The 15911-nt window shown below is 46.0% G+C and overlaps 1 protein-coding gene across 1 annotated transcript in view; it reads left to right on the forward strand.

Moving 5' to 3' along the window:
• LOC142765951 (uncharacterized) overlaps nucleotides 1–10791 on the forward strand; it is a 71095-nt gene extending 60304 nt beyond the window's left edge. Inside the window, exons 10-11 of the mRNA XM_075867755.1 lie at nucleotides 2608–2739; nucleotides 10340–10791. Coding sequence (XP_075723870.1) covers nucleotides 2608–2739; nucleotides 10340–10510 — 303 coding nt within the window. The 3' untranslated portion in view covers nucleotides 10511–10791. The remainder of the gene's footprint in view (nucleotides 1–2607; nucleotides 2740–10339) is intronic.
• Nucleotides 10792–15911: the final 5120 nt, after the last annotated feature.

Below are 15911 nucleotides of genomic sequence, written 5' to 3' on the forward strand. Positions count from 1 at the left end.
ACGTTACTCGTGCACTGTTGTCACTCTACAGTCCCTTGTTTTTTTTTTTGTCTATTCTGTACTTAAGTGCAAACCGGAAGTATACGAGTGGAAAAAGCAAGAGAACAGCACAAACCAGTACGAAGTGCAACCGATTTAAAAAAAAAAGCTATGGGCCCACATCATATATTTAGGTCGGCTACAAGATTTGCTCTGTAATCGACTGAAAATGTATAGTTTTGCAAAAGACGACGATGGCAATGAATCGTTTGGAATACGAGCCCGTAACGTAGTCAAGGACAACTCAGAAACGGACGAGCGCTTCCTATCAACTGAAAGTTCAGTCGGAAAGCTGTACAACAATGTGTACTGAGAGATAAAAGTTTCCTAAGCACATACGATAACGACACACCACTAGCCAAACATAAGTAAACTGATTAAAATATATTTATCAGCTCCAGCTTACCAAAGCCCACCTTGCTTACAGCTATTCCTGAGAGGGCCACTCACCAGGCTATCAAAATACAAAACACGAGCGAAGTATTCTCGCCCAGTGTTTGTTTTCCATCCTCCGCATTTCGTTGACGCTGACAGTAGTTCCCGTGACGTGTACAATACATGCTTTCGATTGGTTTGTATACGTGAAATATCAAATGCGATTTGTCTTAGGCACTGCTTTTGCTTCATTTAGTGTGTTTACAACTGCGCCAGTGGCGATAACGGCATGTAGACGAGAATCGTGATATGCTGATAGACTCTAGTCGACTTTGTACACGTTTATTTTTTTAAGATCTAAAGGGCGCCCCGCTGTGGTGGTCTAGTGGCTAAGGTACTCGGCTGCTGACCCGCAGGTCGCGGATCAAATCCCGGCTGCGGCGGCTGCATTTTCGATGAAGGCGAAAATGCAGCTATGTGTTCAGAGTTTGGCGCACGTTAAAGAACCCCAGGTGGTCAAAATTTCCGTAGGCCTCCGCTACGGCGTCTCTCGTAATCATATGGTGGCTTTAGGACGTTAAACCCCGCATATAAATCAAGAACTAAGGAGCTAGGAGGATGCAGAGCATGTGCGAAGGGTAGCGAAGGAGAAAAGAAAACCACCCCCTCGTCTCTGAAGGCCAGGTGATATGTGACTGTCCAAAAACGGAAGGACCTAATCGGACGCGCTCGTATTTCGTGCAATCATGAATCACCAACTCGCCCAACAAGTTCCGACAAATTACTCTGAACTTCGTGTTTTTAAATGCGAAGCATTTCTTAGCGAACTTCGGCGACTTTGAGTCTATCTATCTATCTATCTATCTATCTATCTATCTATCTATCTATCTATCTATCTATCTATCTATCTATCTATCTATCTATCTATCTATCTATCCACCTCTAACTTTTAGCTCTCCTGGCTGTGTCGATAATTATATCGATACCGAAATCGGTGTGTCATAACATGACTGTCTGACTAGTGCAATTGAATAGTCATATTATGAAAATCATGATATGTTTGTCATGAATGTCATGATTTACATTTCATGGCCTTGCAGTTCTTGCTGAGGTATATTTTACGTGACAATTTGCAAAGCTGCTATGGTATGATATGAGTGCATAGCGAGCATAAGTGAGAGACCTTAACATCGGAATCATGACATGATTGTAATGATCTTCATGTTAATACTTGTCAGTACCACACGCCACGCTCATAGTGCGCTCGCGGCCGTTTCGCTAACATCACATATACAAAATTTGGTGTTACGTGGTGTGTATGGACAACGAAAGTAAATGAAACGTCCTAACCTGATGATCATGATATGAGTGTCAGGTAAAACATGACTACCTGCTACACTTATAGTGTGCTAACGGCCATTCCGCTTGCTCTACATACACCAAATTTGGTATCACATGACGTGAATAGACAACGAAGAAAAATGCCACGTCCAAATATAATAATCATGATATGCGTCTCATGTAAAGGATGACTACATGATATGCTCATAGCGTGCTCGTGGCTGTTTGGTTAGCTCCTCATATACGAAATTTTGTATTAGGTGACGTGAATAGATGACGAAGGTAAACGACACGTCCAAATATGATAACCTTGATAAGCGTGTCATGAAAACTTGATTACATGCTACGCTCACAGCGCGCTCGTGGCCGTTTCGCTAGCTCCACATATACCAAATTTGGTATCACATGACGTGAGTAACCTAGCCGTGGTGGTCTAGTGGCTATAAGGTACTCGGTCGCTGACCCGCAGGTCGCGAGATCAAATCTCGGCTGCGGCGGCTGCATTTTCGATGAAGGCGAAAATGCTGTAGGCCAGTGTGCTCAGATTTGACCACTTTAAAAAACCCCTGGTGGTTAAAATTTCCGGAGCCCTCCACTACGGCGTCTGTCATGATTATATGGTGGTTTTGGGACGTTAATCAATCATGACGTGAATAGCTAAATGGCACCTCAAAACCTGATAATCGTGGCATGGAAGTCATGTATGGCATGTATTACATCAGTTACAAAACCTTGGGCTGATCTTAAGGCGATACATCAGTCTTCCTCATTCGTGCTTCGCATATCATCGATGCTCTCAGCACGTGGGGTCTGCCTTTTTTTGTTTCCTGACTTATTATTTTGGTTTTGCAGGCATGCCAGGCTAAGGCTGTGGAGGTGCGTGCGGAAAAGTCAATGGTCGCCATCAATAGTATTGATTCGGCGAGAATTTTGAACAAAACCGTTTTCCAAACTTTTGACACCGTTAAACTGATGAAGTACAAGGTAAGTGATTCAAAAATAAGTCAATGGTGCTCTAATTAGCTTTTTGCTATGCGGGGCATTACATTACCAGGTTTCTGTTTAAACACGGATGTTCTATTTAAAGCACAGTCATATTCAGTGGCACAGCCAAGGGGTGGCACACTGGGCCCGCGACCCCTCTCCCCTCCCCCACCAAAAGTTTTCCTCAGCGTTTCGCCGTGGTACACACAAAGCGAAATCAAGGAGGTGCCCCCCCCCCCCCCGAAAAAAATGGCAGCATATCCATGGAGTGAATGATGGAGAGTGGGGCGAAGCATTCGTCCGTCCATTCGTTCTTGCTTCCGTCCCTCCATGCGTCCGTCTGCGTGAACGTCCATGCGTCCATCCGCCCGTTCGTGCGTGGGTCTGTTCGCGCGTCCGTCCCTGCGTTCGTCCATGCATTCACCCCTGCGTCCGTTCATGCGTCCATCCATGCATCTGTCTGTGTGTCAATTCGTCCATCTATTCAACACTCCAAGTACCACCATCTCGCATCTTTTCATCATATATTTCCCATATAGAAGCACCGCCATCCAGCGGACATTCCAAGGACTAAACGAGAGGTGGCACACGCACACTTTCTTACGGCTTGCGCTTCGGGTCTAATTCCCAACTTTAACTACCTCGAGTTCATGGTATATACTAGTTCACTGTATTGATTGCACTGCGGCCCAACGCTTGTTAAACCTTTCTAAAGCTAAGGGGGTTACGCCCAGCGAGTATAACGTAGCAACCCTTCCTTGTCAGATAGTGCTCAATGTACATGCCAATGGCTGCTAATGGGAAATGAGAGACCGGAGAATTCGGCTTTTACTTTCTTACGGCTAGCGCTTCGTATCTACTCCCCACCTTTAACCACCTACTAAGTGGTTCTTAAGAGAGAAAGGAAGGGAAAAGTGATCCCCGTAACTGTCTGCTTCAGCGAGCGACACCTCAACAGTAGCTCACGAGGGATGGGGGTGAGGAAGAATTAAAAGGGTAGGAGTATTGGTATATAAAAGGAGAAGAGGCGTGAGGTGGTAAGCCAGAGAGCGACGACAAATCGAGGGGATAGGAGAGATAGGAAAGATGGAAACACGGTCACAAGAGTCCTAGTACGGGAGTCCGAGTACTTGCGAGAGCTCTTGTCGGCGTCAGTAGATGGCGTAGAGCAAGTCCAGTTGATCTAAGCTACACTGTCGTTGAAGGTCGTCGGCGTCAGGAGATGACGTAGGGCGAGCCCAGTCGGCCAGACCTACGCTGATGCCGGTGATCGCGAGGGCACATCTGGTCTGCACGGAATCCAGCAAGCGAGTCACCCTTTAACCACCTCGAGTTCATGCTATATACTAGTTCATTGTATTCATGGCACTGTGGCTCAACGCTCGCTAAACCTTTCTAAAACTAAGGAGGTTACACCCAGCGAGTATAACGTAGCAACCCTTTCTTGTCAGATAGTGCTTAATGTACATGCCAATGGCTGCTAATGGGGATTGCAGTATGCGTGTTAACTAAAAGCCGAATGCTCCTGTCTCTCATTCCCCCTTAGAAGCCATTGGCATGTACATTGATCATTATCTTTTATTGTTCAACAACGCACAGAACAGATCTCTCCGCCGGCACTACCCTAGAGGTGAAAATGTTATACTTGTTACATACTACAACAACTACGAGGGACGAACGGGTACCGCTATAAAGAGTTTTGCCCCTAAAAAGAAATTCTGTTAATGCTTTCGATCCTATATTTTGAGGCATAAGCGACGCGTATTTTATGTATCTTATTGTCACAAGCTGTGGCGAACAAGCAGGGATGCTCCATTGATGGGATGGAGACGCCGATTTCAGCAGCACTCGCGTTGTTCTTGTTCGTGTTCTGTAATCCTGGCTGAAGGTCTCCCCGTGAACTTTGTCAATACATTTCTTTCCTTCTTTTTCTATTTTGGATACTCTCACTCACGTGACATTTTGGGTGGCGGTGCTGGGTATGAACACGGTATAACGGAGCTTCGTAGCGCCCGACCCTTGATGTAACCCACGATGGCTGAAGAACATTCAGCCCCTGCGGTGGCCACCGCTATAGAGTTTCTCAATATTAACTAGAGGGCACTCTGGCGCTGCGATCGTTCAGCGACCATGGGAATGATGGGCAGTACACACATTTGCCTAGTCTTCGTACTTGCGGGTGGCGAATCGTACTTGCGGCTTCGTTTATTGCTGTGTTTCGATTTTGTTTTGAAAGAAAGATTCAACCCTTTTGAACTTCGTGACCCAATTTGAAAAGGTAATTCTAAAAAAGTAGGGGGGTGAAGCGCAATCGCTGAACATTTGCTGATTTTTGTTTCGTGAGAAAACAGCTTCAAGTTACACGAACACACACGGAGCCAAGACCAGGCCAGAAGTACGAAGCTTAGACAAATGTATGTACTACCCATCCAGAAGTACGAAGCTTAAACAAATGTGTGTACTACCCATCATTCCCATGCTCGCTGAAGCACTGTGCATTGCAGCTCCCATAGACACTAGCGCCAGAGTTCCCTCTAGTGTATATTGGGAAACTCTATGGCCACCGCAACGACGAAAGTTGTCCTCCCACATCTGAAAGACCTTGGCATGTTCTGCGGTGCAGACAATGTTGGCATCGAATAATGATTGACAATGTACGAACGCACCAGTAAGAATTATCACTGGGGTGGCAAGGTCATGTTGGTGAACGCCTTCCTTTACCTGAAAGGAACAGCCCGAATGTGGTTCGATAATAACGAAGCAGACAATGGCAGCTTGGATGCACGCTGAAAACAGATGTTGTAATGAATGGATGAAATTCGGGGTAAAGGGATGGATTCTCTACTGAAAATGAAAGTTCGGTAATATGAGCCGCATGCCGAAGTTGCTGCAGTGGGAAAGTGTCAATGTCTAGCAATGAAAAAAAAACAAAGAGAGTGCTCCTTGGTGGCTCAGTGGTTAACACCTCACATTCATGTCTCAGAGGCCCCGAGTCCGATTTCGTGCCCTGGAGTCTTTTTGTGGATTTCTTTTCTTGCGTTTTCATATATATAAATATGTGTACATATACGGTGAGTGACGGCGACGTCGACGGCGAAATCCTGCCTAGAGTGACAGTATCAGTGCTATTGCAATAATGATGGCTTTCCAGATTTTGTGTGCACCATCATCCGTGACAATGTAGTATGCTTATTTTGATGGCGGATGGGTGGCCTGAAGATGCAGAGTGAAAAGCTGAAGGGAAAAAAGGGCCTGGGACACGAGCAGTGAAAAAAAAAACTGCCAAGTCTGTGCGGAACGCACAGCACAGTCAAAGCGAAAGCAAGAAGAGTAGCCTCTGTAAAGCTTTTTTTTTTAATCATCTTGGAGCAACCACTACAAGCGTATTTGCCTTGTACCTACTGCGTCACAGATCACAAAATTTCGGTGTAGTGGGGGAGCGTCCTCTATGTCTTTATTCCATAAAGAATAATGCCTGAAGCTTTTGTAACGGGCTGCAGCATTCAACGTTCTATTCGTCACGCAGTCCGCATTGTCTGACGCCTAGTTGCTGCTTTACTGTTCTAAAAGAGTTCAATACACGCGTTAACGTGATTCCTTCACCACAATGAAGCATGCATAGAGTCAGTTTGCAACGGAGTTTCAATCTCTAAGAGAGCCTCAGGGGACTGGTTATCGAAAACTAGAAGCTCTTTGGTTTATTTCAGCTACTCAAGTCCTCGCCAAGTAAGACGAAGCCGTATAGTGGCTTTTACTTTCCAAGGCCAGCATAGTGACATGGATCTTGCCTTGGAGTCTTTGGATGTATCTGAATAGAGTACGGTTACAAGGTGGTCGCTCAGTTATAATGCTCATGCTTTTGTTCTAAAATAATTTTGCCACTGTTGACACCTATCATTTCGACACGTGGCAGCCGCATGAAATGAGCGTGCAACTGAATGCTGACGTGCACTGGAAGGCAGAAGCTCAAAGCATTGACCTTATGATCAGTGGCATGAATGCCACGAGAACCAAGTTTGTATGGAGAGTCCCGAGAACCTTAGAACCCACAGGATGTACAACACGAGTGATTTGTTCCTGATGGGCAGCACGGCTTTGTTTCCTGGCTGTAAATATTGTGCGATGTGGTGTCTCTGTCTTATCGGAGTGAAGCCAGTAAAAGAAAAAAATCGCAGCATATCCACGGTTTGAATGGTGATGATCGGGGCGAGTCGTCCGTCCGTGCGTTTATCTGTCTTTCCGTGCTTCAGTTTGTTAGTCCGTGCGTGCTTCCGTCCTTCCGTCCATGTGCCCATCTGTCCGTTCATTCATGCGTGCGTGCGTCCGTTCATTCTTCCGTCTATGCGTCCGCCTGTGCATCTGTCCATCCTATTGTACATGCTTCTCTTCCATCAACGCCACCTAGGAAATGAGACGAGAAATGGGGATAAAACAGCGCCATCAATTATACTGTTCAGAAGATACTGCCGGTTACACCTGATGTAGAAAAAGAGGGGCTTCGCCCCAAAAAAGATGATGCTCTTTACGCACTTCAGATATTCAAAAAGCATCAAGTTTTTTGGGTGCAACCAAGGACTTCTAAACGCGCTACTTTGACTTTGACCTTCAAGAAGCTGTAATTGAAGATTAGCAGAGAGCTACTGTGAAGTGCAGTTCAACTGATTCAAAAAACAGCGCGAACTGTTGAATAAGTATGATGCAGCCACTAGAACAAATTTCAAGGAAGTGTCGGTATGTGACATACGGCCCGTATGTGGCGTTCGCCTACAATTCATCTCGTCACAACACTCCCGGCTATTCACCCTTCTATCTCCTATATGGCTGGGACACAACTCTACCCTTAGACACTTTACTACCTGCGGCCACTGAATATGACGGGGAAGCCATTGCCCGCGCCGACCACGCGCGCCAAGTCACCCGTAATCGTCTACATGCTTCACAGGCGCACCAACAACAGCTCTACGGTTCTCAACATAGGGACGTGCACTTTTCCCCGGGTTCTCTCGTGCTCCTCTGGTCACCTACTGGGCGTGTGGGACTGTCTGAGAAACTGTTGTCGCCCTACACTGGACCATTCCGCATCTTTCGCCAGGTGACAGACGTCACGTACGAGATTGTTCCAACCGATCCAACAAAGTCATCGTCAGCTCCGAGCGACACCGTTCACGTGGCTCGGCTAAAACCATATTACCCACCTTCGACATCATCTGCGTAAATTTAGCCCCGGGACGGTGCTTCTACCGCCGAAGGTTATGATACATAGCAGCCGCTAAACACCGCTGCATGAAAGAGGAGGACGAAGTGTGTTTTCGTTTGATGCTTTACTGGCGCCATCTTGCTCGTCGATTTCTGTGCGCTGTAAATAGATCATTAAACACGTTACTCGTAACATTATTATTATTATTATTATTGTTATTATTATTATTATTATTATTTTGCGGATATTCACGTGCCAAAATCATGATAAGAAATGTTGACCATGTAGTGTTTTTTGAAACTCGAGATCACACAGTGCATGGGTTTTTACCGTTTCGCCTCTATCGAAATGCTACCGCCGCCTCCGGAATCGAACTTACGACCTTCGTGTCAGCAGCCCATTATCCTAGCCACTGATACACTGAGGCTGACTTGGTAATGATCGCGAACGAACAGAAGAAAAATAGGCAGTGGGACCACAAGCTGACGTCAGAAAGGTGATCTTAATTGCGCCTGTAGGCAGCCTAATTAACTAATGTCATAAATTTCTTACTGGCATTTTTGTACTGAAGAGCTGTAGATATATCTTGTCTCCACACAGCTGCACTTGCAAAAGTTCTTCGTCCACGTTCGGGGATATTGTGGTTTGCCTGATTGCGCACAGGAATGGCGCAAAGCTTTTTCATGATTGATACATTCATGATTGATACATTCATGATATTTCATGATTGCGTGCGGTGTTTAATGTGGCAATTTAATGCCGCAGGCACTTAAGAAATACTAGTTTGCTATCGGCTGGCACGTGACACCACAGTGAAGCTATAGGGTTGGTCTGGACTTCCTTGGATGCGTAACGCTGCGCAAAAGAATGAAATTTCGCAGCCGGATATTTCGACGCATGGACGTGCGAAAAGATTGCTCATAACAAGTGGAGCTGTGTAGAAAGACACACGACTGCCTACAATCTTTCCATTCAATCACTACCGCTCATTCCAGCGTGCTGATTCTTCCCAATTACTTATGCCGAGCCAGGTTCTGTTGCGCAAAAACGCCGTTACAGCGAACACAAAAGCAAAGCGTTGGTGCCGTGCAACCTCTTTCAAATCATAATGCGGAAGTATTTTTTCATAGAACTGATGCTTGCGCTGAATGCCATGTTTAGCATGACTTACAGATGAAGGCCACTTTGTTTATTTCCAAGCGGGCGTACTATTTCAATGGTTCCTTTTCACACCACCACATTTTCTTTCTTTCCCCTGTTTTACTAGGCGCAAATAAGAAACACTCTTCTCCTAAAACTGCAATCGGATTGTAGATTTTTATACCATGGTTAAGTAATGTTTTCAGCTGCTTTTACTTCGTAGCGTGCGATTTCCGATTTTTCACTTAGAAGGTAAGCGGGCAGGATGACTAAAAACATATATAAGTTTTAGTCGATAGTTACACGAAGGAGACACTGGGACCAGAGTGGTGGTGTTGTGATTTATCGGTGCATATATGTAAGAAAGTATTGCGTGCAATTATAGCCCTTATGTGCGTCTTACAGCAAAATTAAATTGTGCTTTGTGTAAATTTCAGTATTTATTGGGTTCCCTAACTCCTAAATTCTTCACCGTTACAAACACGTGACAGAGTAGAAAGGGCGAGAAGACATGCATCATTCAAGAAGTTGTTAACAGCTTGGTCCACTGAGAGAGATGCTTGCAGCAAAGCAAAGTCGAGGGAGGCGTTAAGTGAAAGGAAAAGCATCACATAAGTCCAGTTAGGAAAGGGAAAGAAGACAGCCACCCATTTTTAGCATGAAGCCGTAATAAAATCCATACGAATTTTCACAGGAAGAAAGCATGCTTAGTTGCCGAAAAATTTGTCCTGCTCCGTGGTTTAAACTCGGGACTAACACTTTTCCGGGGCGGTCGCTCTGCCAATTCAGCTAACCAGGAAGCAATCAATTGACAGTGGGAGGGCAAATTCATCGACAACTGTATGCACACGAACGCGAGTATTTCAAATGGAATCTGCGGAAACACGCAAGGTGGTGGAGGGGTAAGGAAAGGAAAAGAAGACAACCACCCTGTTTGTAGCACGAAGCCACAATGAAATTCGTAGGAATTTCTCGGAAGGAACAGCTTCTTACTTGCCGGCAAATTCCACAAGTCCAGTATGGGAAGGCTAAGGGAAGCGATGATGTAATGGGTGATAGTGAAGGAAAGGGAAATGGTGAGGGTGAAGCAAGGTGATTGTGCGTCAACGCAAGGAACGATCGAAACGAGGGAGAGGAGGCCGTTAGCTAAGCTTGAATTCTGCTTTGCTAAATAAAGCACGCTTTTATTAGCCACATGCCGAAGCTTTCCCTCTGCACGCTGGTCACTGATGTTTGCAAACTGTATCTCGTTTTGTTTGCCAGGCGAAGGTGATCATGAACAGGCCCGGCAGGAGAAGCAACTTCAGTTGGTTCCTCTTCAACGTGGAGCTGACGGACGTGACGGGCGAGTGCTTGAAAGGGGGACCCTTCGAACGAGTCAAGGAGTTCAAGAAGTTTTACGTCGACGAAGTACCGAAGGGGCCGGCGGGTTAGCGTGGCGCATTGTACCACCGTCAGCCGTGCTATAGGAAATCTACAAACGGCTCTTTCGTCTGCGTTTTGTATTTCATCATTTTTATGCCACGTTCACCAATGCTTTTTGCATCTTCAGAGCTAGCGAAGACGCAAAATGATTTCAAAGTTTAAGGCGCAGAATACGAGAAACAGGACATATAGTGGATACACGAACACAGTGCGTCTTCCTTCAAAGTGTGTCTCCACTTTGTGTCTTTTTCTTTTGTTGCGCTATGAACAATTAAATGGATTGCCAACAACTGGGCCACGCTTGCACTTTTTCACGCAAGACAGTGATGGCCGCTGTCTGTGTACATTAGAGAGATTCTCAGCATTCGTCATTGCCTGCGCTGCAGCTAAATGGTCCTTAGTTGCTCGTGCAGGGAGATTTAAAGGTCGCTTACCGTGATCTCTTTTTGACTCAACAAAATATGAAATATCGGTGTATACAACCAAAACGTACCGTAAACCGAGTCATATGCTAGTGCTTACGCATCGAAAACCTTTCCTCTGTGTAACATTAGAGCCATTCAATGCTGCTTGTCACTGTTCCGCTTTGGGGTATTTTAATACGCTGCCAAAAGCTGCCGCAACGCTGTGCTACTACGCCACAAAGGTTAGAAGAGACGCTATCGTTCGCGTCTGCAAACGGTTGCGTGGTGCGATACGAGCTGGTGGCTTTAGTGCATATCTCTCGATGTGCAAATAAAAGACGTCTATCTATCTATCTATCTATCTATCTATCTATCTATCTATCTATCTATCTATCTATCTATCTATCTATCTATCTATCTATCTATCTATCTATCTATCTGTCTGTCTGTCTATCTATCTGTCTGTCTGTCTGTCTGTCTGTCTGTCTGTCTGTATGTTTGTCTGTCTGTCTGTCTGTCTGTCTGTCTGTATGTCTGTCTGTCTGTCTGTCTGTCTGTCTGTCTGTCTGCCTGTCTGCCTGTCTGCCTGTCTGTCCGTCTGTCCGTCCGTCCGTCCGTCCGCCCTTCCGTCTGTCTGTCTGTCTGTCTGTCTGTCTGTCTGTCTGTCTGTCTGTCTGTCTGTCTGTCTGTGTGAATATGCTGTGCTGGCAAGGGCGGAGGGATGAACTGCCCTGGATCATAAGGAGCTTCACCCCTTAAAGAATCTCCCCGTACTTTCATTTGGCTGAAAGTATTACGTCATGTGAGAGTCTCGAGTCGGCGAGCGCCACGCTCTTGGAGTGAACAGACACAGTAGACGTGGTCGCACCGAACCAAACAAGAACACATTTATTTAACTACTTTGGATTGACGATATCATCAGCCAAATTATTATAACATCAATTGTGATCAACATGCTAAGACATACTTGCACAATATTAAACAACGCTCAACAACATGACAAACAAGGCGGTGTCGCTAACGCCTGACTCCCCACGTGGGTCCACCGCAGATGGCCCGCGGTGCCTTCCATTGCAGGCCCACTGCTGGAGGCAACCATCCGCGCTGCCGCCCCACACCAAAAGGAGACTCACTCAATTCTCTCTTCCGCCACCAAGGCTTGCCTTCCGCCAGAGTTCACCACCGGCGCTATTGATCTAACAACCATGATGATGATAGTGGGGGTCACGGATGGATGGATGTGGCTGTACCCTTTAGATCGGGCGGTGGCTAACGCCACATAGCCTTAATATTTAGTGAACTAACCACTAGATTTATCTTTTTTTAATAGTAAAGTTCAGGACTGGTACTTTGCACTGAAGGGTTGCATTTTCACTCGTGCTTTGACTTTAGCCACCATTCAGACAACCTTCTTCTAGTTAATTCCACCCGCTTGCAGTCTATTTTGCCCTCCCTGTCTCTGAACCCCGGTGTTTTGAAAAACTCTGCGCCATCATCTTGAAATATAGGGTAAAGCCCTTTACAGAACATCCTTTCTTGCTTGTCTCTTTACAAATGGTTCTTTACAAGAGCCGCTTGTAAATAGAGAAGTATTAAGTGTTCGGTAGTTTCTTCTTCCTCTTCACACGCACTGCATACCGTGTCTACCCTTTCGTATTTCGCCTGATATGTCTTGGTTCGTAATACTCCCGTCCTGGCCTCAAACAGTATAGAACTACGCCAAGAATTATCATAGATCCTTTCCTTGGCAATTTCCTGCTTAAAAGTTCGATAGATCTCTAGTGCGGACTTCTTAATCATTCCGATTCTCCACATATTGGTCTCAGCTTCCTTCACCTTCTTTTTTAACCGATAATTCTTTTTGATTTGGCCCCCTGCTGTCTTCTAAGTATTTACTACTCGATTTTCTGGTTCGCTTCCTCCATTTTGTATCGACATTCTTCATGTACAAATAGCTGAATACCTTGCTAGCCCAACGCTCATCCCCCATTTCTCCCAATCGTTTCTCGAATAGTATCTTGCTGCTAGCTTCCCTGCCCTCAAATGATGTTCATCTCATATCACCTTGTACTCCCTGATTTGGTTTATTCCCGTGAGCTCCTAAGGCAAGCCTACCTATTCCACGTTGCTTAATTTCTTATCTTGCTTGAACTTTTGATCTCATGCACAAGACCGCATTGCCAAACGTGAGACAGGAACCATAACCCCTTTCCATATTCCTCTCACAACATCATGCCTATTGTAATTCCACGATGCCCTGTTTTTCATCACTGCTGCATTCCTGTTACCTTTAGTCGTCACGTATATTTCGTGTTCCCTCAGATACTCGGTCCCATTGCTTATTCATACGCCCAGATATTTGTATTTATCTGTTATCTCTAGCATGACCTCCTGTATTCTAAACTCACTACCTTCGTTATCATTAAAAATCATGACTGCTGATTTTTCCTTACTGAATCTGAAATCTAACATATGTCCCTCATTACCGCAGATGTCCACCAATCTCTGCAAATCTTCCTTGTTGTCGGCCATTAGCACTATATCATCTGCGTACATCAATGCTGGTAGTGCCTGTTCAATGAGCTTTCCTTGTTTGATGAAAGAGAGGTTGAACTGCTCGCAAACACAACGCCACCTATCGCTCAATAGTTGTGACCCCCGAAACGTGGCTTCTTTGCGAAACGAACTCGCCACGCGGCGCAAACGACATTACAGGGGGTGTCAGCACCACCACAAATTGAAATTGACCTGGAGCCTCCCAGTCCGCCGTGCTGAATATTTATACGATGATTATGGGGTTTGAATTCGTAAACAATTGTGTACTTGATGCTGAAAGCACTCAAGGGACATCTTGAGCGAATTACCTTTTAACCCGAGTGTTCATTTCCGACGCACTCACTCGTGTGTTGTGCGTTAAAAGTATTACGTGAAAGTAAGGCAACCATGACGAAGTTTAAAATTCCAGAACACCGAGAGGTTCTTCCCCACACAACTATAGCGAAAGCAGCATTCTTGTCGCCTCTCACGTGCAGCTGCGCCTCTGGCGACAGCCGCTGGTCCTATGTGAAACTGAGGCGGCAGTTTCGTGACAACAAGAAGCATTGAATGTCTTCCATACTACGTATGCCAACTTCGGTGAATGGCACTTAACTACAATAGCTGACGCTAACCGGACATGTCACCTGTATTATGTAATGTACGCACTATTAGTGTCAAATGAAACTCAAACAGCGGCAAGCCTTCGCGATAGTATAGTGCACACCATCCAGGCGCGCGCGTCCTGTTCCGCAGGTCTGCGCATATATGCGTGCCTGTTCTTGGTGATAAGTGGACGGTACGAACTATACCATCACGGAGACTTGCCGCTCTTAGGGTTTCATTTGATGCTGATAGTACGTAATGCATATAAAGGCAGTGCAACACGTTTCACCGGCAATACGCCTGCGTATATGGTCTTTCTTTAAAGCAGATCTGGCGGGGCTGTGTGGTAGATTTCCACGCAGAAATCTTGGGTTGGATTCCTTGTGGGACCCTTATATTCTTTACAATCATCGAGTCAATTCAATCGAAGGCAGTTTTTCTTAACCCTCTGCTTATTAATCATCAATGTCCCTTCCCACCATTCCCAGGTGTCACAAAACGAGCGCTCAAAAAGGGCACGCCGCCGAATTCTCGCGACGAAGCGCCGGAGGGACGCCTCGAGGTCAACGATAAAAAAAAGAAAACAAGCATCCAAAGACTCCCCGGGCGCACGTCCCTCTCCCCTCGGAAGCGTAGGTTCGCCGACGAACCTCCTCACATCGGCGGCCGAGCAAGCCCTACAAAGTTCTCGATGGAAAGGGGCGTGGTGATGCAGGGTTGCGTCATCTTTCGCGGACGGCCCTCGTACCGTCTTGCGCTTTTCCCAGCCTTCGCTGCGTATCGCGCCGACGAAATGATGAGAACTTTCTGGAATCTCGCGCGGAAGGTATTTAATCGAGCAGCAGAGATCAGAGGTCAGAAGAAGAAGTAAGTTAGCGCCAGTGTGCGTGGGGTTATTCCGCCGCGTCTGTCGGGGAAGGTTTTGTCCTTAGTGAAAAAGCAGGGGAAGAAGAAAGTATGCGCCAGAGTGCGTAGGGTGTTCCGCCTTGTGGGCGAATCCTTTTGTCTTCCGTAACAAAGGAGGAGAAGAAGAGAATTTCCACCTGAGGGGTGAAGACTCGAGCTACAGGCAAGAGTGCGTGTCTACCGCTATCGAGCGAAGACGCGTGGCAACAGCTGCGTGTGTGAAGCCGACTTGTTTCCGGCGAAGAAGTTTGGAGCCTGGAGAGCGGCCAATTGAAGACGCGAGGTTTCCTGGAAGAGAAACTTCGAGGCAGCGGAACGACAACAACGCTGGACTTTGAGTGAGTGATTCTCGGAAGAGTATCATCCAGACTTTTGTTCCAAGAACTTTGGAATTAATAAGTTTTCTAACTCTTTAGTCTTTAAGTGTCTTGGTTGTTCGATGCATGCGACTGCATTGTAGTGCGTATTGTTGTCTGTGTCCGTTGTTTCGAGTGTGGCTGATGGTACTGCGTAGTACGTTGTTTGATTAGTGACATATTGTATTCAACTATTATCAAGTGTGCATACTTGTGTATCGTTTTTATCTGCCATAATTGAGGATATAATTTTGTTTTAATTATCGACTCTCGGCTCTGACTTGTTCTTCGGGCCACAGCCGGCGTCCGCTGGCGCGCCAAGTAGGACCACTTCTAAATTGTCCACGCTTTCGTGGTGCGGTTTGAGGGGCCGATACTTCGGCCCTTGGAATTAGCCCGGCGATCGCCTCCCAAATTAACGGGACCGGTGACACCAGGTAAATATGAACAGCTACCGATGGCGTATATTAGCGTACCGTGGCCCGCATCGTTCTTTTTATCTTTTTTATTCTCCTCTTACCTTTTTCTTCCTATCCCTTTTATTCCCTTTACCCCATCCCTGTGCACTACTGAGGTGTACTCCCCCTCAGAGACAGTTGTGCG

This window comes from Rhipicephalus microplus, chromosome 6, assembly GCF_043290135.1.
Source record: "Rhipicephalus microplus isolate Deutch F79 chromosome 6, USDA_Rmic, whole genome shotgun sequence".
NCBI classification, from domain to species: domain Eukaryota; kingdom Metazoa; phylum Arthropoda; class Arachnida; order Ixodida; family Ixodidae; genus Rhipicephalus; species Rhipicephalus microplus.